This window comes from Eschscholzia californica, unplaced genomic scaffold, assembly GCF_041429995.1.
Source record: "Eschscholzia californica isolate CP2 unplaced genomic scaffold, dmEscCali1.0.p SCAF_1, whole genome shotgun sequence".
Lineage (NCBI taxonomy): Eukaryota > Viridiplantae > Streptophyta > Magnoliopsida > Ranunculales > Papaveraceae > Eschscholzia > Eschscholzia californica.
Genome location: NW_028238198.1, coordinates 29,924,350 through 29,948,409, shown reverse-complemented (window position 1 = coordinate 29,948,409; position 24,060 = coordinate 29,924,350). Strand labels below are relative to the sequence as shown.

General features: G+C 36.8%; 2 protein-coding genes and 1 pseudogene across 2 annotated transcripts; 2 read left to right on the top strand and 1 right to left on the bottom strand.

Moving 5' to 3' along the window:
• The first annotated feature begins 143 nt into the window (after positions 1 to 143).
• On the top strand, positions 144 to 8,169 carry LOC147565908 (putative membrane protein At1g75140; annotated as a pseudogene).
• Positions 8,170 to 9,177: 1,008 nt separating this feature from the next.
• LOC147565907 (F-box protein At5g67140-like) lies at positions 9,178 to 12,113 on the top strand. Its single transcript, XM_086652372.1, has 5 exons — positions 9,178 to 9,457; positions 9,576 to 9,722; positions 10,925 to 11,060; positions 11,239 to 11,337; positions 11,702 to 12,113. The coding sequence occupies exons 1-5, from the start codon at positions 9,360 to 9,362 to the stop codon at positions 11,921 to 11,923; spliced, it is 702 nt and encodes a 233-aa protein (XP_086508498.1). The 5' UTR covers positions 9,178 to 9,359; the 3' UTR covers positions 11,924 to 12,113.
• An 875-nt stretch (positions 12,114 to 12,988) lies between these two features.
• LOC147565906 (putative acetyltransferase At3g50280) lies at positions 12,989 to 14,643 on the bottom strand. Its single transcript, XM_086652371.1, has one exon. It carries the CDS (start codon positions 14,626 to 14,628, stop codon positions 13,237 to 13,239), a length of 1,392 nt encoding a protein of 463 aa, XP_086508497.1. The 5' UTR covers positions 14,629 to 14,643; the 3' UTR covers positions 12,989 to 13,236.
• Between the last annotated feature and the right edge of the window lie 9,417 nt (positions 14,644 to 24,060).

Genomic DNA, 24,060 nt, shown 5'->3' with positions numbered 1-24,060 from the left:
TTAAGCAACCAACAAGTATGAATGATTTTTCAAAAAAGAATTGTCAACCTTATATCTAAATTAAATTAGCTCATACTTTAGATAATCATATTGAGTTATCAAGACATCTAGATGAAAATCATGAAGAAAGATTGAATTCATAAATGGCTGCTGATTTTGGTATTGTTAACTTATATTGTACAAGTGATTGTTTGTCAACAGGTGAGAAAGTTTGGTACAAGCAACAGGAAAAGTGCATCCTAAAACTAGTGGTTCCTTTTGTCTTTCTTCTTTTCCTTCTCTTTCTAGGTTCTCTTTCTTTTATTTTTCCTTGGCCTTGTTTTAATGCCCTTAATTTACCCATTTCTTTTAACCCCATTCTCATAATACAGAGATATAGATGTTCTTTTTAATAGTTCAAACAAACTATCAAGGTGTGGCTCTATCTATATATGTATATCTTAGAAGGCAAGTCTTTGTGCTTTTATGCTTTACCCTGACAAATATATATAAAACAAAAGAATGTGCTTTAATTTGTCGAATTTGCTTCGAAGTTACCCTTTGTCACAGCAATAGACGGGAAGAAATGAACGAGTAAAAAGAAAAACGGAATGAAGATGAGACAATGGTAAGTGTAGGAACCCTTTGAGCAAAATCTATGAAAGAAAAATGACAATTTCACTTGTGTGTTTGTGACGCCCCAAGCTCAGCAGTTATCGATACTGTCCTCCCTTTTTGCACTACCCTCGCACAGATGGTAGGAGGTTTTGTTCTTGGCGAGAGCACTCCTAGCTCCCCCAAAAGGCCTCAGCACTTACCAAGCTTGAGCATACACCTATACCCCAGGCTCCGGACACTCTCGTGAGCGATGTGGGACTATCACAATTGGTAAGTGTTGGGGCCTTCTGGTAGAGCTGGGAGTGCTCTCGCCAAGAACAAAAGCTCCTACCATCTGTGCGAGGGTGGTGTAAAAAGGGAGGACAATATCGGTAACTGCTGGGCTTGGGGCGTCACAGTGTCGAAGCGAGAAATATGAACCTATAATGAAGGAAGAAGCTACTCTACTGAAAGTTTTCAATTAACAAAAACAAGATGCAAGTACTGATGAAATATAAGAAAGAATGTTGGTTTCGGTGTACCGATTCAACGAGTTGACTCAACGAGTCTCTAACCGGATCACTGGTGAAACTGGTTACTACTTTGATTTTATTTGTAAATCAATCAAAACCACTTTATCCCGAAACTAGCCCGACATCTAAAGAAGATCAACCGTTGAATGGACTTTCGGGGATATCTCACTCCGTGCCAGACACGGGCCTAACGCCATCCATTGGATCTGGCCTTTAGCGCCGAGAGAACGTCAGCCGTCCAGATCTACACACTTTCTCTTTGCGCAAATGGCCCCCAAACCAACCTTTCCTTATTGTGATTTAGTCCCTTAATTAACCAAACTTCGTCCAAACTTCAGACTTGAATATCTCATTCATCCGGAATTGGATTTGAGCGATTCAGGGCTCTATACGTAAGAGCTCGACGAGACGAACGCAATGGAATGCTTCGTTTATGAGTTTGACGATTTGAACCGAACCAAAATCGGCTTGGATTCCAACAAGGAAACCCTCCAAAAGAGTTAATTTCCTCTTTGGAGTAGGTTTCCAGATATGCTTTTCATTCATACTTATTTTATGTTTGACTCAAATGAATCAAAAGTCAAACCGACTAACCCATTCAAACGAGTTAGAAATCATGATTCAAACGAACATTTTGAACCTGCAGTCAATTCGCATCTCAAGTCAAATTTCATATCAGATTTTGCGAAAAAACAAAAACCTACGTCACGCTTTAGATCGAATGAATAAAAATCGAACAAACTGTAATTGAAATGGAAACTACTCGGAATAAATGGTGTTGTACACAAAACTTCAAAGTTCGATAAATTGATTCTTTTAGACAGTAGTTCGCCCCCTTCTGGTATGAACCACGAGTACACAACGGGTCAGGAATTATGCCTTCAGGATACGATGAAGTCTTAACAACTATCTTAGTTCAAAGTATGTAAGCCTTGACTAAGATCGAGAACACTCCGAATATAAATTGATAATGCCAAAAGACTTGATTCCGAAATTCCAAATAACTTGATAATGTAAAAACCCAAGAACCTTCTCTGTTAATAACATAAAATAGGAAATGAGAGCAAGAGAGAGACATAAAATTTCGTTGGATCATCCCATCTGTCCAAATGGATTGAACCAATTAATTTATAAGGCATCAAGAGATACCATATTATGGATATACATCCATTCACAAGGGATGTTTCCGTTTAATTGAACTTTGCATCCATACAGATGGGTATCACACCCATTCGTTGCCACTGTTGGAGGCTCCCAACATTTCAATGTTGAAAATTTCCAACACAAACACCCTCTGATTGTGAAGGCTTCATTTCTTATTACTACTCCAAGCAATCACTTCAATTTTATTGAATCCAGCCAACTATACCTAATTACTTTTGCTGCATAAACGGCTCAAAATGACACCCAAATAATTGATACAACTCTCTATTATTCCCATCCCGGCTCTATCTTCAACCTCTATTACTACGGCACCTTCAGGTTCAGGTGCTTCAATGGGACAACAATCGGCAGAGTATGATACGAAAGGACGCTGTGGAGGACGATACAGAGAAAGGATGATTCTTGGTGGTGAAGATGGCTTGTTGAAAACTGAATCAGGAGGAGATAGAGGTTCATACTGATTAAGTTTGGTTAATGGTGGCTTGATTGCTAATTTCAAATTAACTTGTTATATCAACAAAGTTATGATTACTAACATTTGATCAACTAGATCTAGCTCTTTATAGCCTGTTTCCAGTTTTAATTGGGGTTTACATTTAATGTCCCTTAATAAAATAAAATCTGAAGTTGTTTTTTTTTATTTGAACATACTAGCTCTAGCTAGCAGGCTTCTTGATATTTGTGTTACTGGAACTTACAGTAAACAATTACAACAAGTTGGAGCAGACAAGTTTCCAACCTGTCATACTCGACCTCCACCAGTACCAATTACCAAGTAGTTGGAGTATCACATAAATAAGTTAATTCATGTTTACATGCTTAGGTTCAAATAGTTTTCGGTAGTTTATACGTTTCATCTTCCTTAATCCTTGCATAAATGGGCTGTGAGAGCTCTGAAGGTGAGTCGCTTTAGGTAGATCAACCTCTGCAATGGGAGTGCGAAATGGGGTTCTATTTTTGTTGAAGGCGTCATTTTTCTTCGTACTCTGGGCTCTCCCCTAAAATTAATCTTGAGGTAGATGCCTTTAACACATCCACAAAGAAGCTTTAACGCTTGAGAAATTTTAAATGCAATCACCATTTTTGTTATATACACTTACATGAAAAGTACTATTTTTTTTGGAAATTGACTACGATCAACGATAGTCATTACATTTGGCATTGATACATCAAAGATGTGATAAACTCGATAACCGTCCAATCAAACTCTTACAAGACCGGGCCTATAACCCAACTAAACTATGACCTAAAACACAACTACATGAAAAGTACTTTGTTCAAGGTAAAGGAGATGTGAGTACATATAACGAAAATGGTAAGTGTATACAACATTTCCCTAACGCTTGTATGGGGCAAATGCCTAAATACCCCAAATGGCTATAGGCACTCCTTCGGTGTGTGTGTTTCTTATTTGTAGGGGTGTGCAAAAATAGACCGAACCAATCAAACCAAACCGATCCAAACCGGTCCAGTCGGTTTTCTAACCAAACCAAACAACGAGTGGTTTGGTATGGTTGTAGATTTTCAAAAACCAACTGGTTTGGTTAGGTAAATGGATGTAATTTTTAGGAACCATTAAAACCAAACCGAACCAGTTAAGTTCAATTAATATTTATAATTGTATATTTACATATTTTTTCTAAAATATATATATCATATCTCCACAATTTCATACAAATACAACAACACCACTACAATATAATGTTACTAGCTAGTATTATATTAAAACAATTCTTGTATCGATAATATTACTAGCTACTACATAATATTTCGGTCGGTAGCCTGCACATGTCTTTAATGTTTCAAACGTTTTTCGACGTATGATGTTAGTTTGATTGTTTCTCCAGATTTTTAAAGAGTGTTTTCTTGATTTTATACGTCAGTGTATGAAGAAAGTAACTCGATTCGCCAATTTTCATGGAGAACAAATTGTTTTATGGATGGTTTGGTATCCAGTAGTATCCAAACCGCTTATTATGGTTTGGTTAGTAACCGAACCAAACCATGAACGGTTTGGTAATGGTTTGAAAAATCACTAACCAAACCATGAGCGGTTTGGTAACGGATGATACCAAATTACCGGATACCGAACCAACGAACACCCCTACTTATTTGATATGGACTAAGAGTCAAACAAATGCATTAAACTGACAAAGTTGATGTGTTATCTACCCCTAATCAAGGATATAAAAGACAATTTACCAAAAATTGCATTCTTATTCATCAGCCAACCAAACAACTAGTTACTAATCTACTAAGAATCCTTTCAACAAAAAAAAAAACATCTACTAATACTTGTTGGACATTTTCTTCCTCTAAATTTTATATAAATAGAAAAGTCAACTCAATAAAGTGCAAGATAGCACTTTGCGTGCATGTACAAAAGATAGAATAGTTAATTGGAGTTGGGCACACTTGTGACCAAAACAATTACCCGCATATATATATATATATAGTGTACTAATACTATAATTTCGTTAGTCAAACTTAATAATTTATATATATATATATATAATATATATATATATATTTTTTTTACTTTTTATCTTAAAATCATTTCTCTTAGTGTACTAATACTATAATTTCGTTAGTCAAACTTAATAATTTATATATATATATAATATATATATATATATATATATATATATATTACTTTTTATCTTAAAATCATTTCTCTTATGTCAATTTCACGTCATGCTTGCCAAAACAGTCCCTGCCAATGACTGACTCGCTGCCGACGTGACTTTCAACATTTTTTTTCTCTTTCTTACTCCTATAACCACCACCACAATCATCATTATCTCTATCTATGTCCTAAGCTTGAACTGAAACTCGCTTTATGTATGGAGTTTCAAAAACTTCAATTAGAACTAGATAGAGATAAAAAGAGAAAAAGAGAAAAAGAGAGAGAGATAAATGATGATGTGAATGTGGTGCTTTGGCGGAGGTGAAAGTTGGTGATGGTAAATGTGGTGAGAAGAACAATAAATTTTTTTTGTTGAAAGTCTCGAACGATAACAAATAACGACTGGCGACGACCATTTTGGCGAGCTATCTGACGAGTATGGAAAAATAATAGGATTTTTGAGTCAACAGTCCAAAATCTGGGGGGTAAACCCAAAAAAAAATCCACTCTTGCCCAAAAATTAGTTGCAGGTCCAAATGTCAGTTTTTTTTTATTCCCCTCTTGCCCTTGGACGGGACATGCTGACGTTTTCCTGGAAAAAAAAAATGTCTGGTAAATAAAATAATTTACCAGTACACGAAAAATTCAAAGTTTCAAAATTTTTTGAAAATTTGAAACGGAATTTCAAATTCCCGCCCAGCAAACCATCTCTTCCCGGTAAATAAAATAATTTCCCGTACACAAAAAATTCCAATTTTCAAATTTTTTTTGAAATTTTCAAATGAAATCTTTTTTTTGAAATTTTCAAACGAAATTTCAAATTCCCGGGCAAATTTTCAAATTTTTTTGAAAATTTTAAATTCCCGTTCAGCAAAAGTGTCTAGTACAGAAAAAAAAAAATTCCAGTAAATAAAATAATTTCCCGGTCACAATTTTTTTTTTCGAAGTTTTGGAATTTTCAAACGAAATTTCAAATTCCCGCCCAAATTTTCAAATTTTTTTACGAAATTTCAAATTCCCGCCCAGCAAAAATGTCTAGTACAGAAAAAAATTTCCAGTAAATAAAATAATTTCCCGAAAAAAATTTCGTTTCCCGAGAATTTTTCGATGGCTGTTCCGTAATTTTCTGAACAGTACAGATTCTGATGGACGGGTTGTCAGATTATTTTTCAGAAAAAAAATCGTTTCCCGAGAATTTTCGATGGCAATTTTGTAATTTTCGGTGGCATGAACGGTAAATACTTTATTTTTTAAGGGCCCTTTACGTAATTTTGACCCCCCAAACTGACACATTGGACCTCCCTTTCATTTTTAGGCTACTTTGGGTGGGATTTTCATTTTGGCCCCCTTTTTGGACCAATGGCCCAACCCCTCAAAATAATAAGAGAAAATGGTTGTTTAGGTCAATATATTATTAATAATAACTAAAAAGACACGTAGCATTTTGTATTAATTAAAAGTTGTCAAAATAATATGGATATTGATACGTAAGGTTTAAAATAATATGGATAACTATTATTAAGGTCATTTTCAACTTTTTTCATTCCCTAAATACCCTTACCAATTTAAATATATTTTCTCTCAAGAAAATTAATATCTCCAACCCAGTGCAATTGTTCTCGGTGCCCGAATTCCAGAATTTACTGGAACTCTTCACATATCTTCTAAGTGATCTCCCATTTTAATCTATCTTTTTTCTTCTGTTTTCGTTGTAAATCTTCTGAGTGTTTGTGGGCTTTTCGGTAGAGAACGATTTGGTTGATGGGGGTTTTCTGTAGAAAACTATATGGTTGAGCGATCTAGAGAGAGAAAGAGGTTGGTTTCTTATCTATATTTCTTCATGTTATTTCTAGAGATCCTGCAGCTTATTTCACCCCTTGTGTTTATTTGATGATCTTCATGGGTTATTAATCTTTGTCTTCTTTGATGAAGGAAAATATTGGAATAATAAGATTCAGAATTAATGGGGCACTTGACTTATCCAAGATAGCTGAAATGAGACTTATTAGTCAGATCCTAACCTTTGTATTCTTCAATTCTTCATCTTGAATTTTTCACCTCAAACTATTAGATGAATGGTATGTACTTTTTGACATGAAAACCCCAAATTCGTTCTATGCTACTGTTCAGTGGATGATCATTGGGAATGCATTCATCAATATGTATGGAAAATGTGAGTTTATTGAAGGTGCATAGAAGGTGTTTGATGAATTTCCTATCAGAGATGCGATTTCATGGACTTCAATTTTGGGTTGTTATATTAATTGTGGGTATCCAAGAAAAGCTCTTATGGTTTTGCGTCAAATAGTTTGAAGATCTAATCTCACCAATTTTGGAAGTGTTTATCGTTGAATGGAGATGTGTTAGTTGAATTTCATACGTATTCGGAATCACCCATTACATCTATGCTTTCTTATATGTCAGTTCATAAGAATGTGAGTATTTTAGTTACTGGTCATGAAGATGGAGTCGTTTTAGTTCATCGAGTTTGGGAAATTTCAAATGCAGAAGATTGGCATTCACTTTCAATGGCACATTTACGTCCATTTCCTAAGATCGACGAGGGGAAAGAAAGTTCAACAATTACAATCTTGGAAGTTCATCAAGTTGGAAGAATGAAGTATATTCTTTCTTCTGATGTTAGTGGGAGAATACGGGTTCTTCGTGAAAATGAAACGGTGTATGGTTCTGCCACGTCAAAAAGCTGACCCCTTGCATTTATGAAGCAAAGACTTCTGTTTTTTTACCAAAACTGGTGCAGGATCATTAGATTTAAGGGGCATGACAATTAGGGAATCTAAATGTGAAGGAATTAACAAATCACTTGTAAAGAATTATGTGATTGACTCGACAGAAAGATCAAAAGATTATGGATTTACAGCATAAGGTGATCTAGTTCTTGTAGTACTACTAGGGGATATGATGAATTTCAATTGTAGAGTTCGATCAAAAAGGAAATTCGAAATGGACAGGCCTTTAGAGATTCATGCAATTAAGGGATATTTACTTGTTGTGAACCAAGAGAAAGTTTCCGTGTATAACATGTCTTCCCAGCATTATATTAGGGTTGGTGTTCCTCGACCTCTTTTCCTTGCTAGTCTTGGTGAGATTAGATCTTTATTTCTGAATTCACATCTACGGAATGAAAGACTTAAAGGTGATAATTTGCATGAGATGAGTGAAGTATTTCAAGAAAAGTCGACCACACAATTTCTTTATGAGTTTTATACGATGAATGATGAAATCAATTCCAAACTCAAGATTTTATAGACACGTACTCTTAGTTTATGTTCTCGATTCGCAAATCGAGTTTGCAAGATATGCAACTCAAGATTATATTCTGCAAAGCTTGCAAATCATGTTTGCAATCTATATTTTGCAAGCACAGTTTGCAGTTTACATTATGCAAACACATATTTGCAGATCAGATTTTTGCAAACACGTTTGCATAACAGATTGTTGCAAACACGTTTGCAGATCAGATTTTTGCAAACACGTTTGCATAACAGATTGTTGCAAACACGTTTGCATAACAGATTGTTGCAAACACGTTTGCAGAAAAACGTGAAGAAAAAAACGTCATTTTTCTGGGTTTTTTTTTTGAAAAAAAAGTATTGAAAGTGGATCTTGTTAGAAAGCTAATGATAAATCATTTCTAAATATATAATTTTTATAGAAATCCGACATCTCAAACAAAAATTATATCGATTTAAAGTTTAAAGAAAAATAAAAGAATTTAGTTACACAAAATGACAAAAAGGGGTATTTTAGTATTTGCACACTTTTTGACCTGAATAATAATTTTCAAATGTTTAGTGCTTTTCTACTCATTTTCAATATTATTTTGACCTTTCTAGTAATTACCTCAAATAATAAACATGAGAGAAATAAATTTGAAACCAGTGGTAAATAAATATGGACGTGACTAAAAAAATTATGATCTAAACAAACCAAATTAGAATGCTTGACAAATACAAATTATTTTATTTTGGCACTTATTGTGGGCCAAAGTAGAATTAACTCAAAACCAAAAATGTCACCTAAATCTACAAAGTCTAGATAAATTTCGACCGTTGAATTAAGGCTTTTCTTATGTCAGCATACTTATAATCATATCATCCTAGTAAATCCTAGACCACAGAAGTGTAATCTAACGGTTGTCGTTCATTATCAGAAGGCCCACATATGGGACCCAGACGAATATTGAAAGATTCGCGTGAATTACCGAACCACATGAAAGGCTACAAGTTCATAGAGATACGTGCGGGGAAGAGATTCATCACATGATGAGGAAACGATGACCACATCCTTACTTGTTGGTCCCGCCAACTTCTATTTCTTCCAATTTTTCACCCAAGCTGGGAAGAAGATCCATCCACCCTCTTCTTACAAATTTCTCTCTCTCTCTCTCTCTCTAACCTGTTTCTGCTAATTCTAGAGAGAGAAAGAAAAGTGTGAGGATGGGTAAGAAGGAAGAAGATGCAGCGATCGAAAGGCTTCCGGTGGATCTTCTTGCTTATATATTTCTTCTCACCACTTCCTTCACTGATTTGGCTCAGTAAGTTCAATTTTCAATTTTTTAATTATAAAGTTGATGTTTTCTTCTCTTATATTTTGTGAAATAATTAATGGATTTTGAAATTCTGATCAATTTGAACTTTTCAAATTCATATCAGGGCGAGTGGAGTTTGCAGGAAATGGAGGAAAGCTGTTAGACAATCTCATGCAGGAAGAGACCGATTGAGTTTTGCTGATTGTAAAATGGATGATGAATCCACTGCTCGTCTTGTTCGTTATGCTTATAACCTCAAGGAACTCGATATGTATGTACTCTCTCTCTCTCTGTGAAAGCTCTGTTTGTGATTCTACCATTTGAAACGCCATTTTCACTGAATTTTCTGAGATTATGGGAAAATTGGGATGAAGGGTATCTGAATCCTTGCATAAATGTGAAATTGAAAGAGAGATAACAAACCTAAAATAGTAATTTAAATGTCAACTGAAAGTCCTTTTTTTTTTCCGTTGGACTGGTAGGGAGCCTTGGACATGCCCAAGAATTGATTAATGAAAACACAATCATGATTGACTATTATGCCCTAGAAAGAGGGCTTAATAAATAAGATGTGTTTTTTTTTTCAAGTCATTGTCACTTTTCTGGATCTGACTCAATGGCCGACAAAACAAACCAAGGCGGCCAGTCAGACGTGTCTCATATTTTTTTTTTTTTTTGGAATTCGACTACGATCTACGTATGTCGTTACATTTGGCAATGGCCTAAAGCCCAACTACATTATTTACACCCTAATAATCCCAAATAAAATAACCAAAGATTCCACCTTCTCTGGGATTCGAACCTGAGACCTCCAGGGATTTCTGGAGTTTATGTCAACACCTTGGAACCACTTGGGCTACCAACTGTTGACAGACGTGTCTAATATTACATGCAAACACAAATATTCTGAAATCTCACTCGAGTCACTTCAGACTTAGGAAAGAAATGGACCCTCCTACTAAGGTTGATAGTATATTTATGATTTCTGGTCTTCAAGTAGTAAAAATGTAAAATGTTTCCATTGTCATTGTATAATGAACTATAAAAAGTGGGGCTTGGACGCTCATCTAAAGTGAATCAAAAGCCTTCTCTAATGTCACCACTGAAATTTCCAAGGTTCTCTTGTGCATCATTAGTCATGAGATGCGAACTGGGTGAGTCGATATCTTGGCGCGTGTCTTAGATGCTAGGCAACTCCGCCCTTCCCCTGCGGGGACGAGGCCCTCAGTTCGAGCCCTTGGAGCAAATCAAGTGGCTTCAGTTAATATAATATAAACTATAAAGGATAATGCCATTATCCGCCTATCTTTTGACGCCTTTACGTCGGGTGATTTCCTATTCAAAATTCTTAATCATAAGCTTGTTTGAGGTGTAATGGTGGATGAACCATTCAACTCAAAATTTAGCCCATTCTTTTGAAGTTGTTTTCTTAAATTTTCAATATTTGGTCTCTTATTTTAATTTTGGTTTCAGTTCAAGGAGTTGCTGGGGATGCCAAATAACTGACGATGGACTATACAAAATATCATTGGCGAAATGTGTTAGCAATTTGACATCAATATCCTTGTGGGGCATTACGGGGATCACAGATAATGGTGTAATTCAGCTCGTAAGTAACTATTCGCCTTCCATCCATATAAACCGTGTTATTTGGCCTGCTAATAGAGAACCATATGAGCTAGGAGACTGATCATATGCAACATATGGAACAAATAAATGATATATGTTGTGCTTTGGAAATAGTCTCACCGTTCTTTCATTTTGTTTATGAGTTTTGCTCTTTGCAGATCTCGAGAGCTACTTCTCTGCAGCACTTGAACATTGGTGGCACATTTATTACCGACGAATCATTGTTTGCTATTTCGAATAGCTGCCCTCATTTGAAGGTGAACTATTTCAATCTTTGTCCGTAGTCGTGTTTGTATATCTGCAATCATACGTAGAATATGATTCAGAGACAGATTTTCAGAACGTTTTTTTTCTTTTTTATATGACTCGTGCTTTTGACTCGTCTGAATGGCTGCGTCTGGTTTGATTTTTTGTCATTTGGAGCTAGGCATGTGCCATTGACCAAAACAAGTCAGGCTTAGACGACTAAAATGCAGACAAGTCAGACTTGAACAATTCAAATTTAGACAATACAGACAAAGTCACAAAGATCGTATTTGTCTACTCGATTTCTCCCCCACAAGTCTACTACGACTATGACTAACATTTTTTAGTCTAACTTATGTTTATCTCGTGCTGCAGACTATTGTTCTATGGAGCTGTCGGCATGTCACAGAGAATGGGCTCCAAGCACTTGTAAATAATTGCCGCAAACTCGAATCAATCAATGTTTGGGGGATGAGAGTTCCATTGAATTGCTATATTGATTTGCTTGGTATTAGTCCTTATCTTCAGCTAAAGCCTAGAAATTTGCATCTAAATGTTGGAACAATTCATCCGCCTGCTCTTTGGCCAGTCCTATAAGGTGTTGAGTTTCTTGGTCCTCTTTAGAGCTTGTATATATTGTTCACCTATATGAACTCATTCTCAATGTTTACCCCAATTTATCATGTTTGGAATAATGTTTATCAACTCAAACTCAAGAAACAATGCATCAAATTCTCCTATTCCTATATTGTTTTGAAAGTTTATGAACAAGATACAATGCATCAAATTATCCTATTCATCTTCAATAATGAATCCCTGACTCTCATTTCTAGTTTAGGAGTTGAGAAATGAGGGAAGGAGGTGTTTAGGATTAAAAGATAAAATCAAATATTCTCTAAACTCTCCACTCATCATCAGGGAAATGGCTTTTCGTCCGAGCTGGGCAGCCACGACACGGCTCGGGTCAGAGTCGGCCGACCACTCAGGCCAAACAACATTTCTTTGTTGCGTTACTTGAATAGAAAGCAATGGTTTATATCAACCTTCACTGAGTACACCATTAAGAGGAATGAAAGAGCAAACAATTGGAATGAATATAAGTTGGGTTGAGAAGATCAGGTATTGATATGTTGGCATGGGCATGAATGAACTCTGCATCGGCAGAGTTGCAATCTCTGTTGTGCGCGGTAATGGCAAAACGACCTGCCAGAGAGAAGAAATGATCTAGTGTTTACGATCAAGAGGTCTTAAGCTGAGAGATCATATATTCATATTATTTAAAAACATTTGCATGTGAGAGATGGAAGGGGCTCAAGAAATCGAAAACAGAAAGACAGCTTACGCAATTTCCTATATTTGACACTTATAAGAGGAATCAAGTACGGAAAGACAGCTTAAGCATTCCATTTAAAAAGAAAAGGAAACAACAACTAACTCAATGAAAGCCGTGAGTTTTTTTTTTTGTATTGTAAGCGTGCCTCAAACTACGGACTTAGAGGGTGAAAGACTAAACCTCCTACCACTCTAGCCAAGTGTTGTTGGCTCATTAAAAGCCGTTAGTTATAAAGTGATATAAATGGTTTAATTGCTTCAACCTTAATTCGTCAGAGGAAGTAGGATTTGTTTCAATCACTTATATGTTTTTTTTGCTTAAATTGAAAATTATGTATACTCAGCAATGATCATTGAAGTTCTAAAATACAAATCCATAAACTAGTTCAATATTCTCAGTTTTTATTCGGGTAAATTTCGCAACTAAACTTAAAATTAAGCACTCACGCTGACAAAATTATAGAAGTAGGTTGAAGTTTGACAGGACCAAAGAAATGGAGATGATTGCAAATGAATTTCAAATCGATCTCTTTGATTAAAAAACTTACGATGTGGGACTCTCATGGATCCATAATAATTTAATCTCCACTCCGAAAAGGAGGTACCTCAGTAACAAAATCCATGAACTCAGAGTCATGGACCATGGCGTGGAAGACCTCGAGGGGAAGGCAAACCTCAACATCTACGCTTCCTTCTACCGATCCAGGACTCGCCATAATCATCCCATTGGACTTGCTTGATAATCCACTTCTCACAGCTATCGGTTGTCCCCAACCGAAATCATTTCCGTACAAGTCAAACTTTACAGAACCCCCTACCCACAAAGTGGCGAACTTGGGAGCTATAGATCTATTAGAGATAAGGTAAGCAGGTTTCTCCACCCATGAATCCCAAGAACATCGAATCTTAGCATCGTTGTGGGACATAATAACTTCGTTCAACACCGAAGCCCCATAGCCTATCCCCTTCTCGAGCAACTCCTTCACATTACTAGTTGCTATACCCATGTCGAGCGAATTTCCGAAGTATGATTCGTGTAATGGTGGATTCAGTCTCGCTCTATTCCCCATTGCGAGCGCGAATCTAGTATTTTCAGTTGGTTCTAAACATTGCGCGTGCACCACAGCTACCCAAAGGTGAGCAAATAATGCTTGCAACGACGATACCCTTCGACTACCACCTTTAGTTTTTATCTCCAAGTTTGCCTTTTCCTTAAGTCTAGCAATGTTTTTCGGTTCAAAATGAAATACTCTCGCTTTGAAAGGAGTTGGGATATACTTCAATTTGAACAGCTCATTGTAAGAGAAAGGAAGGCGAATCGGACAATGGGTATCATTAAGAAAACAAGGTTCTATAACAGGAAATTCGATAATAGGATCGTTTGTGCTTGATCTAGAGATCTTAGACCATGAGTTAAGAAAATGACAAAAGGATGTGCCATCGCATACAGAATGATTCATACTAGAACCTATAAATAAACCATCAATAAGTTGTGTTACCTGAATAGAAAGCAATGGTTTAGATCGACCTTCAAGGTTGATTACACCATTAAGAGGAAAAAAAGTGCAAACAATGGAAGGAACATAAGTCGGGTTGAGTATATCAGCTATTGTTAAGTTGGCAGTGGCATGGATGAATTCTGCACCAGCAAAGTTGCAATCGATATAGACAGAAATAGAGCTAAAATTGTCGTGTTCGGTAATGGCTAAACGACCCGCGAGAGGGAAGAAATGATCGAGTGTTTTCGACAAAGAGGTCTTAAGGTGAGAGATCATATCATCTACTAATAATCCTGCTTCTTGTTGTTTGGAAGTAGTGAATAGAAGACCCCTTTGCATATAGAGATAAGGGAGCAATTGAAGATCCCATTTTGTTAACTCAATCCTCCTACTTTTTTGACTTGTGAGACTAGTACTTGCTGGTTGGATTAGACTGGTTGATATGTAGCTAACCTCTTCTGAGGTTGTCATTTCCTCTCTCTCTCTCTCTCTCTCTCTCTCTCTCTCTCTCTCTCTCTCTCTCTCTCTCTCTCCCTGTTCTAGAGTTTATGATTTCCTAATTTTCCATTGACATAGAAGATATCTTACACTTAATAAGAAGAAATGGAACCTCGCTTAACTTCCATTTGTGGGATCATCTCACCCTTCATTACTAATTTTTTTATGGGCATGTGTATTTACATATATCGATAATACTGAAGCAACGATTGAGATTGACCTCAAAATGTCAAACACATGTTAGGTACTATTGATTTTTAATTCAATAAGTTTTATTTTATGGGTAGGCAATGATTTAACATTCATTGACTTGGATGATTTTTATCTCTCATTAGGGCAGACCCCTTCAAATCTCCTTTGATTAGGTTACTGGAAGGTATTTTAGTATTTAATAATAAACTTAGCCCTATAGTTCATAATTTGGGTTATCTTTGACATGTATTTAAGTGAAGATCTGATACATGTACCCAATATCTTTTTTGTTGCTTAAGTTTTGGTCATGCTTAATATATAGACAATCAAATATCTTAGTTAGACAAATAAAAAAAGGGTGCTTCTAAAGGCACCGGGCCAAAAGGCTGCTAGCATCCAACTAGCACCACGTCTAACTGATCCTTTCTCTTTTAGCACCGTCCAACTATGTAGGCACCGGTTAAAGTGGAGAGTTAACCCTAACCCCTCTATCCATCTCTCACAAAATCTGAAAATTGGAATTCCAAACTCTCTCTCTCCAACCTTTTCAAACATCTGCAAGATTTTCTCATCATCCGCAAGGAATACCCAGACTGAATTAAAGGCACTAGCAAGTGTATCAGTAGATAACAACTCTTAGCGAATAGTTTCTTTCCAGAGTGCCTTCTCAATATTGTCCCCGGTGTGGCTGAACCTATCATAAACTAAACCATCATTCTTAAATCTCTCAATTTTCTGTCTCCAAACCCTAAAAATGGAACCTAGATAAGCACTCAAGTCGTCTGGTTATCTCTTAAGCATGAGACAGTGCAATGAACAGCGACATCATGGTAGGCTTCCCTCAATGAATCCAAAACAGTGTTACGATGTTTGATATCAAATGTTTGGATATGTAGAAAATCACCAATTTCGAGGAAATACACATTAGAAGAAATTAGAAGAAAATCAATGGGTTATCTGATGGGCCTAGAAAGTTTCCTAAATAGGTCACCACCCGCAAGTATACGGGCGTCAAGTAATAGTTCCGGTAAGACCGGTTCGTTCCTCAGAGACTAGTTGAATATATTCTAAAACTAGGAAGTAATAGGATTTTAAAATGATTTGGTTTTGGTTTTGAAATGAATAAAATATTAAAAATAAATTTACGAAAGGAAAATAATTACAAATGATACAAGGAATTCAGGAAATGGGGGAGAAACCTAAGGTTGTCGAATCCGTCCTTATAATAATTCTAACAATGATTCATTATGATTTAATTAATTAACAAATTCTTTATATAACTTAGACTTTTGGTCCATGAATGGTCCAAAAATCCGGAAGATTTTATCGTGAAAAACAATAAAAATATTAATAAATCATATCGATAAAATTTCTTATGTAGAACTTCATCTAAGACCCTAGATAAAAGAATTAGTCACTCATGGGAAACAAGATAACATTAGCAAGTATGAAAATAAGAGATAAAGAGGGAAGGAAAACATAACTTTCTCATTGGAAATTGTTTTTCCTGCTGATTTTCCACTCGGACAACCAAACGTGCCCTAAGAGAGAAGTTTTCTCATCTTCCCGGAAATTAATTCCCTGGGGGAAAATTATTTTCCCGTCTTCTTTAACTCTTTTTCTCTCTTTCTTTTTGAAATCTCTCTGTCTACTATCTCTTTCTACTCTGTTTTTTCTCTCTCACTAAAAGAATAACAAAGGAAGAAGAAGAAGAAATAGAAGATGAACAAAATATATCTTATTTGATTTCTCACTCTACAATTATCTCTCTCTCTCTCTCTCTACCTTTCTCTCACTAAAACAGTAAAGAAGAAAACAAATTAAATCAGCTCTGCTTCTCTCTCTCTCTAATATTTCAGGTTTGGTTGAGCTTAAGAGAAGTCATCCTCCCAGCCGAGATAATCCTGAACTCTCTGTTTCTGTTCTCTATATAGTTGAGGGAGGCAGCTCCCATCTCTCTCTAAATATTTCTCTATTTAGATAAATCACGTCCATCTCTATAAACAGCAACTAGATCTCTCCCTGATTTCCAAAAATAAAGTTTCTGAAATCTTCACTCAAATATATCCAGTTGATCACAGCTCCCCATAATAGAATTTCTTTCCTTCTCTCTCTCTCTCTCTCTACGTTCTTTGGAAGTTAGAAATGGAACTTCCCATTCACGTTAGGATAAGAGAGAAGAAGAGAGAACGGTGATAGTTATCTGTTGAGACAATAATGTGCTTCGCGGGACTACGGAAAGAGATGCAACGGGTTGCCACGATGACGGAACAAGGAAGGTGGGAGCGCCAGCCGTTAGATTCAGCCCCGCGCCTTAGGGAGTACGGATGAAACTGTTGCTCAACTACACTCGATCATATACTCCGTCTCATCCCGATACACAAACAGGAAAGACCGAAAAGAGCCCGCTACTGATATGAGCCATCAGATTTGTCTCCCTTCGGAGCGCCACATGTCACTGACCACCATATGTCGGGCATTTGGTCAACTTATTTTGACTCAACTTTGACTTACTCTATTTTCCTTGTTCGGGCTCCGATTTGACTTCTGTCTTCGCCCACGAGTTCGTCTTGGAGTCTAGTTTCACGTGAGAACTAATATTGACCAGAATACCCTTGTCATTAAAATGACCAAAATGCCCCTCAAGTATGTCTTTATCACGATGTTTTCGCATCGAACTCCGTAAATGAGACCTGAGAAAGAAAATCAAATAATTCATCAGAGTAACCGCTCGAGTTGGACTAACTAACCCGAGTTAAGAGATTCAGATGGGACATTTTCATGTCTCATCATTATCCAGAGTTGATTCATTAATGGAGGAATCAGAGACATTAGAAGAAATTTCTCTAATTGAAATTAGTTTCATAAGGTTGGTTCATATACATTATAATGCTTTAATAGAGAGATAGAGAAGAGATAAGAAGATGGAGATGCAGAAAACGATGCCCGTTACTGGAAGACCAGAAGCAGCAGAGTCAGCGTCTTTGGTTAAAGTAGGCACCATTTATAAATCTTACAAACAATGTTAGGAATTTTTTTTTCTACAATTTGTTGTATTCTATTTGCATTTGATCCAAAATAAAATTTAATCGAAACAACTAAAGAGATAAAGAAGCATCTGAGATTCAGATCCGAATCATGTATAAACCTAAAGCTCAGATAGAGAAACAAACAGTAAACATGCGTGAACATTTCAATGAAAATGAGAATGCACAGGAATGACTACCTCACAAGAGATAATGGATTCTTCTTCTTAGATCTGTTGTTGATTTGGTGGTGGAGATTTCTTACGAAGAGATTCTAATGGTGAAACTCAGAGAGAAGATGAAGATTGAAGAGTTTGCATTATGTCTGCAAATTCTAGAGAGAGAAAGAAGAGAGATGGTGGTGGTGGTTGTGTGTGGATTTGGAGAGGATGAAGATGAGTTTTTATCAGAAGGGTTTTTGAACCAACCTTCTAAACATGGAAGAAGATGGAAGAGGCAAACGGAAGTGACCGTCACCCACATTAAAAACATGTGCTTATAGAGGACTCGAGCGAGTCATTAAAATTTCTGGATGCTAACAGCCTTTTGGCCAGGTGCCTTTAGAAGCACCCATAAAAAAATGGATTATTTTTCAAATAGCCCCCAACTTTGTGACCAGCTTCCTGTCTAGCCCCCAACTTTATCAAAAATACCCAGATGATCCCCTTTTTTAGATTCGGTTATAATACCGTTAACCAGTCACCATTTCTCCCTCCTCCATCTGCCACCTCATCTTCACGCCTGATGAGACATGAAAATGTCCCCTCTGAATCTCTTAACTCGGATTAGTTAGTCCAGTTCGAGTGGTTACTTTGATGATTTGTTTAATTTTCTTTCTCAGGTCTCATTTACGGAGTTCGATGCGAAAACATCGTGATAAAGACATACTTGAGGGCCATTTTAGTCTTTTTAATGACAAGGGTATTCTGGTCAATATTAGTGCTCATGTGAAAGTAGAGTCCAATACGAATCTATCGGCGAAAGTGGAAGTGGAATCGGAGTCCGGATCAGGGAGATAGTCCACGTCAAAGTTGAAGTCAAAATCATTTGACCAAGTCAGCTAGTTGACACGTGGTCACTAACCAGGAGGCGAGGGATACGTTTTCGGTATGATGGTGGGCACACGGGTTATATGCGGGATCAGCTTCTCACGCTGATTCCGTGTAGCGCGAGGCAAGAAGTCACGCTGATCCTGCACAAGATCCAACGGCAGCTGCTCTTCCCAATCACATGGCTTCATCTAAAACACATGCTGCACCTCTTTTCTTATGGCCGCGAAGCATGGAATCGTTTTATTCCAGCCAACAACAACCCGGACCAGTCTGTTTGTTCCTTCTTCTTTCTCTCTTCATCTTCTCATATTAAGGAAAGATTTCAAATTTAAAAGAGATCTTTAGGAATCAAATAGAGAGAGAAGAAGGGAAAGTTTTGTTGTGAGATAGCAGCCGCGATCAAGGGGAGATTCTTGCCATCTATTTCTTTCTATTGATTCTATCTTTTGGTAAGAATCGTGATAGAGAGAGGCAGTTTTGGTCTCGGGTATCTTCCCACGGCTTTATAACAAGAAGAAACAGGGAGTTGTATGATTATCTTCCAACAGCTAGAGAGAAACAGAAAACGGTTTAGAGAGAGAGAATCACATCACGGTTTAGACAGAAAGAAAGAAGAAGAAACAATACGGTTTAGAGTTCATCATCATCATCTCTAGCTTGTTTTGATCATTTGTTTTCTTTTCAATTTTTCTTGTATTCTTTTTATTTCTGTTTCTTAGTGAGAGAGAAAGAGATTATAAAAGAACAGATAGAGATTGATGTTACAAAGTTAGAGAGAGAGAGATATAAAGATTCGGTTTTGAAATAAAAACAGAGAGTTATCTTCATTCTTTCATACTTTTGATTTTTGTATCTCTTTTAAGTGAGAGAGAAAGATTAACAGAGATTATAGTGAGAGAAAGAGGTTAAGAGAAAAGAAACAGAAAGTTAGAGAGAGAAAGAGAGTTGGAGAAGGTGAGAAAACAATTTTCCCACAGGGAATCCGTTTCCGGGAAGACGAGAAAATCGTTTTCCCTGAGGGTGCGTTTGGCAGAATTCTGGAAAAATAGAAGGAAATCATTTCCCTAAGGCCCTGTTTGGTTTGGAAATAGCAAAAAAGTTAAGTTTTCTTACTCTTTTACTTATATAACTTTAAATGTTTATCTCTTCCAGCATGATTGGCTAAAATCTTGTCTTTCTAGGGTTTAGATGAAGTCCAAAATTAATTTTATCGATATGATTTGTTAATAATTTTTATTGTTTTTCATGATAAAATCTTCCGGATTTTTAGACCATTCATGGACTAAAATCTGAGTTATATAAAAAATTTGCTAATTAAATCATAACAACTCGTCGTTAGAATTTTTTAGAAGGATGGATTCGAAAACCCTAGGTTCCCCTTTTCTGAATATCAACTTAAGAGTTATTTAAATTTTAATTGCTATTTTTTTTTATAATTTGAAAAATATTACCAATCAAACCAAGTTAGATTTCAAGTTAGAATTTAAGTTTGACTAAGTCTCTGAGGAACGAACCGGTCTTACCGGATTTTATTACAACTTGACACCCGTGCACTTGCGGGTGTAGACCTATTTAGGAAACTTTTTAGGCCCATCAACGCCATCTCATCATCTTCTCCGACGAAGGTCGCCAGCCGGCCAATTTTCCGGCCGACAACCTTCAATCATAAAAAAAATTATTTTCTCTATTCTCTCTCTAACTAATCTCTATCTCTCTAATCTCTCACTCTCTCTAACTAATCTCATCTCTCTTCAATCTCTCTCTCTGGAAAAAACCAGACCGGGATCTGGCTTCAACAACCAGATCTCGGTCTGGTTTGAACCCATACACTTTTCCTTTCCCAGCCTCTGGTTGAAAGTTCCCACATATAGGCGCAACTTCAGAAAAGAAGATAAAGTAGTTTTTCCCACCAACCCTAAAATCCTAGTTCGTCAATTCTTTAACCTTTAAAAACCCCTCTTTCTCTCTCTCTCTAACTTTTCTCTCCTCACACCACCGAATCCACAACTGGACCAAAGAGAACTCTCTAATGGCATCCTGAAGGAGTTAAAGGAGATGTCCTTTGACCAAGATGGCAATGCGAGCAATATGTCGTCTAGGACAATTGATGAAGAAGATCATCAAGTCCGATTGATTTAGGGGTCGTAGTGTTTAGCTAGAAACCAACTACGATCATCGAATTACGAAGTAATTCGCGGCTAACTTCGATCGAATCCTACATCGGGTTACACATAAGAATGGGTATTTAATTGGATTATATGACTAGTGGGAGTGTGATATAACATTGGGAATGTCCCATAAACATATCTCACAGGCCTAAATAAAATTTTGGCAAAAGATAGCAAAAAGGCCCGAAATAAGGGTTTTGGGCCTAGGCCGGTTCGGGTACTTCCGGGACTCGGATTGGGATGAACTTTGGAGGGTGAGTTTCAGACATACCCAGTAGTATGTACGCAAAATTTCGTGGTGTTTGGACACCTCCTTCTTAGGGAATTGAGAAAATATCATTAATTGCTATTTTCGACTATTTCCCTAAATCTTATTCTAAAGGGTGTTTTGGGAAACCTTTGAGGAGGTGTATTCTCATTTGGGTTCTATATAAACACTCTTAGGGCAGAGAATAAGGAGTGGAATTTCTCTCTAAGCTTTCTTACTCTACCACATCAAGTAGAGAGGAGAAAGTGAGCTAATTCTCAAGCTATCTTCTAGTCAAGCAAGAAGAAGGTCTTCTAATTATCAAACCACCATTGGAGTGCTAACGAGCTTTCAAGAGGGAGATTAAATACACCGTTCGACGTCCCAAGTAGAGGAGCTACGTTTGAAGCTCTTGGTCTTCTTTAATCTATTCAACTAGCTTGAGGGAAATAGCGATTAAGGTAATCTACTATCTTCCTGTTAGTTAATTACTAGTTTTGCATGATGATCTTGGGGATACTAGTGTTAGACATTAGATGTCGTTATCCGCTATAAACACTAGTATAAGGGTATAATACCCTTCAGTGGCATCAGAGCCTCTTGCAATTAACTAGTTTTTGCTAAGAATCGAACTAATTGATATTGGATATGCTTGATAGTTTGATAGATTGAGTTTATAAAAGTATTTTAAAAGTACTTCAAACTCATAATTTGATTACAATGAATATGGTTCAACTAGTTTTTCAAATTAAAAAATTAAGATTGAAAGTGTTTTAAAACATTGAATTTCATAGATTTGAATTGGTTTTCAAAATTGTTCTTGAAAAAGTTTCAAAAACCTAGAATTTTGATCCAAAATTGGTTGATTAAAAGAATTGTTTTTGAGTTTTAGGAAACTCCCAAAAAAACAAAATTTGGAAATTTTAAAAGTTTCTAAAAGTTTTGAGAAATTTTAGAAGTGTTCTAAAAGGGATTTCAAAATTTAGAAAGAGTTTAAAATTTGGAAAATAGCAAATAGAGATTTGCAAAACAAATTTTTTTTTTTTGGAAACTAGGGTTTTGGAAACCCTAGTGTCCGGCCAAGAAGCTACTTGGCCTGACAGAAGTTGCTGGACGCGTCCAATGGACACGTCCAGAGCAGCTGCTGAGATGCGTCCACTGGACACGTCCAGAGCAGCTGCTGAGACGCGTCAAAGAGTCGCGTCCAGCAACTGCAACCAGATTGCTACTGGACGCGGCCTGGTCTCGTCCTGGCCGGAGCCAGAACGCTAGTCCATGTACCAGAAGCGTCTTGTGCTGGACCGGACCAGCACTAGGTGTGTCGAACCTAGTCCGAGACACCCAGAACCTCCCAGACGCGTCTGGTCACGTCCTAGACGCGTCCAGATGCCTCCATCGCAACTTTTGTGGGCTTGGGTTGGGACTTGTCTAGGACTTGTCCCGGGTATTTTCGAGGCTTTTTGGACCACGAAAAGGGACCATCATTCGAGTGGGAGTTTTTGCCAAATTTTCTTCTGATTCCAACCAAATAATTCCAAAATTAATCCGGGCCATCCAGAAGGCCAAAACGGATTTCTCTTTAAATTGATTTATGAAATCATTAAGAATCGAACCAATATTTTTTCCGAAATTGACCCGGGCTTTCAAAACCCGAAACGGAGTTTTTCTTGAAGTTGATTTTAGAAATCATAAAAGATAAAATCGAAACGCACCATTAGTCGAATTCTTCGAATTTAGACTTAAGGTCCGTAATGTGACATGTGATGTCGACAAAAGTGTCTCCCAAGATAATCATACATATATAATTCTTAGCCTTAATATATTATATGAATGCATGTGATGTGAATGCGGGAAACTAGTATGGTCATAGATTTGTTTCTATATTCTTGTTTTAAGCACGGATGGGTGCATATTTGTAATTAATTTTAATTTCAAGTTTATACGATCTGCGAAACCTTAAAGTCTTGTAATTAGAGTTTAGGGTCTATGAGTCCATTGAAGAAACTCAAGGAAGGAATCCAAAGGCGAGTGGGAAAAATCAATGGAGGTTCAAAAATGAAGATCTAGACGAACCAAAAGGCGAAACAAAAAGCAAAACAAAGGAAATTAGATCTTCTAGGTTAGGGGCCATACTAGGATCCATGTTTGCTTGATTTATTTTCTCGCGCGCATTTACTTACTTATTTACGCTTTATGTCGTGGATGTTAGTTAGGCTAAATAGTTCACTATAATAAATGCCAGACTAGCGTAAAAGTCCCCAAAACGTAATTTTGAGTAATCGCCTATCTAGATTAAGACACTCGTTGCGCCCTTTTTCGAGGAAGGTGGGTCGGCCTTCGCAGAGTACCTCCTCTACCTTAGGATGCGGGTAGGTCTATAGAAGAGGCCTACACGTCTAAATGGTTCTACTCAATGAGATCAGCAAGAGAGTCTTGGATACTCGAGGCAAAAGGATAGATTAGTCATTCATTAATGAAATCTATCAACCAAGAGTCATAAGGTATGATCAGTGAAGTAGTTCGCTCACTCGGAACGACGGAGTCAAAGGGTAGGGCCTTCGTCCGCTTTACTCCGAAGAACTGGGGTCTTGTAATCACTTATTCAATCGGGGACGATTTTGTTGAATAATGTGGGAAAACTAATGTTTTTCAAAACTAATGTTTTTCAAAAACGATAACGAGTTTTAAAACTTTGCCATTTCTTTTATGTAGTTTTGTGA

Excerpts from the sequence above, each read along its gene's own strand:
- LOC147565907 (XM_086652372.1), top strand. The coding sequence starts at position 9,360 with ATGGGTAAGAAGGAAGAAGATGCAGCGATCGAAAGGCTTCCGGTGGAT. Across the intron at positions 9,723-10,924 it reads AACCTCAAGGAACTCGATAT|TTCAAGGAGTTGCTGGGGAT; the intron begins GTATGTACTCTC and ends TTTTGGTTTCAG. Across the intron at positions 11,338-11,701 it reads ATAGCTGCCCTCATTTGAAG|ACTATTGTTCTATGGAGCTG; the intron begins GTGAACTATTTC and ends CTCGTGCTGCAG.
- LOC147565906 (XM_086652371.1), bottom strand. The coding sequence starts at position 14,628 with ATGACAACCTCAGAAGAGGTTAGCTACATATCAACCAGTCTAATCCAA.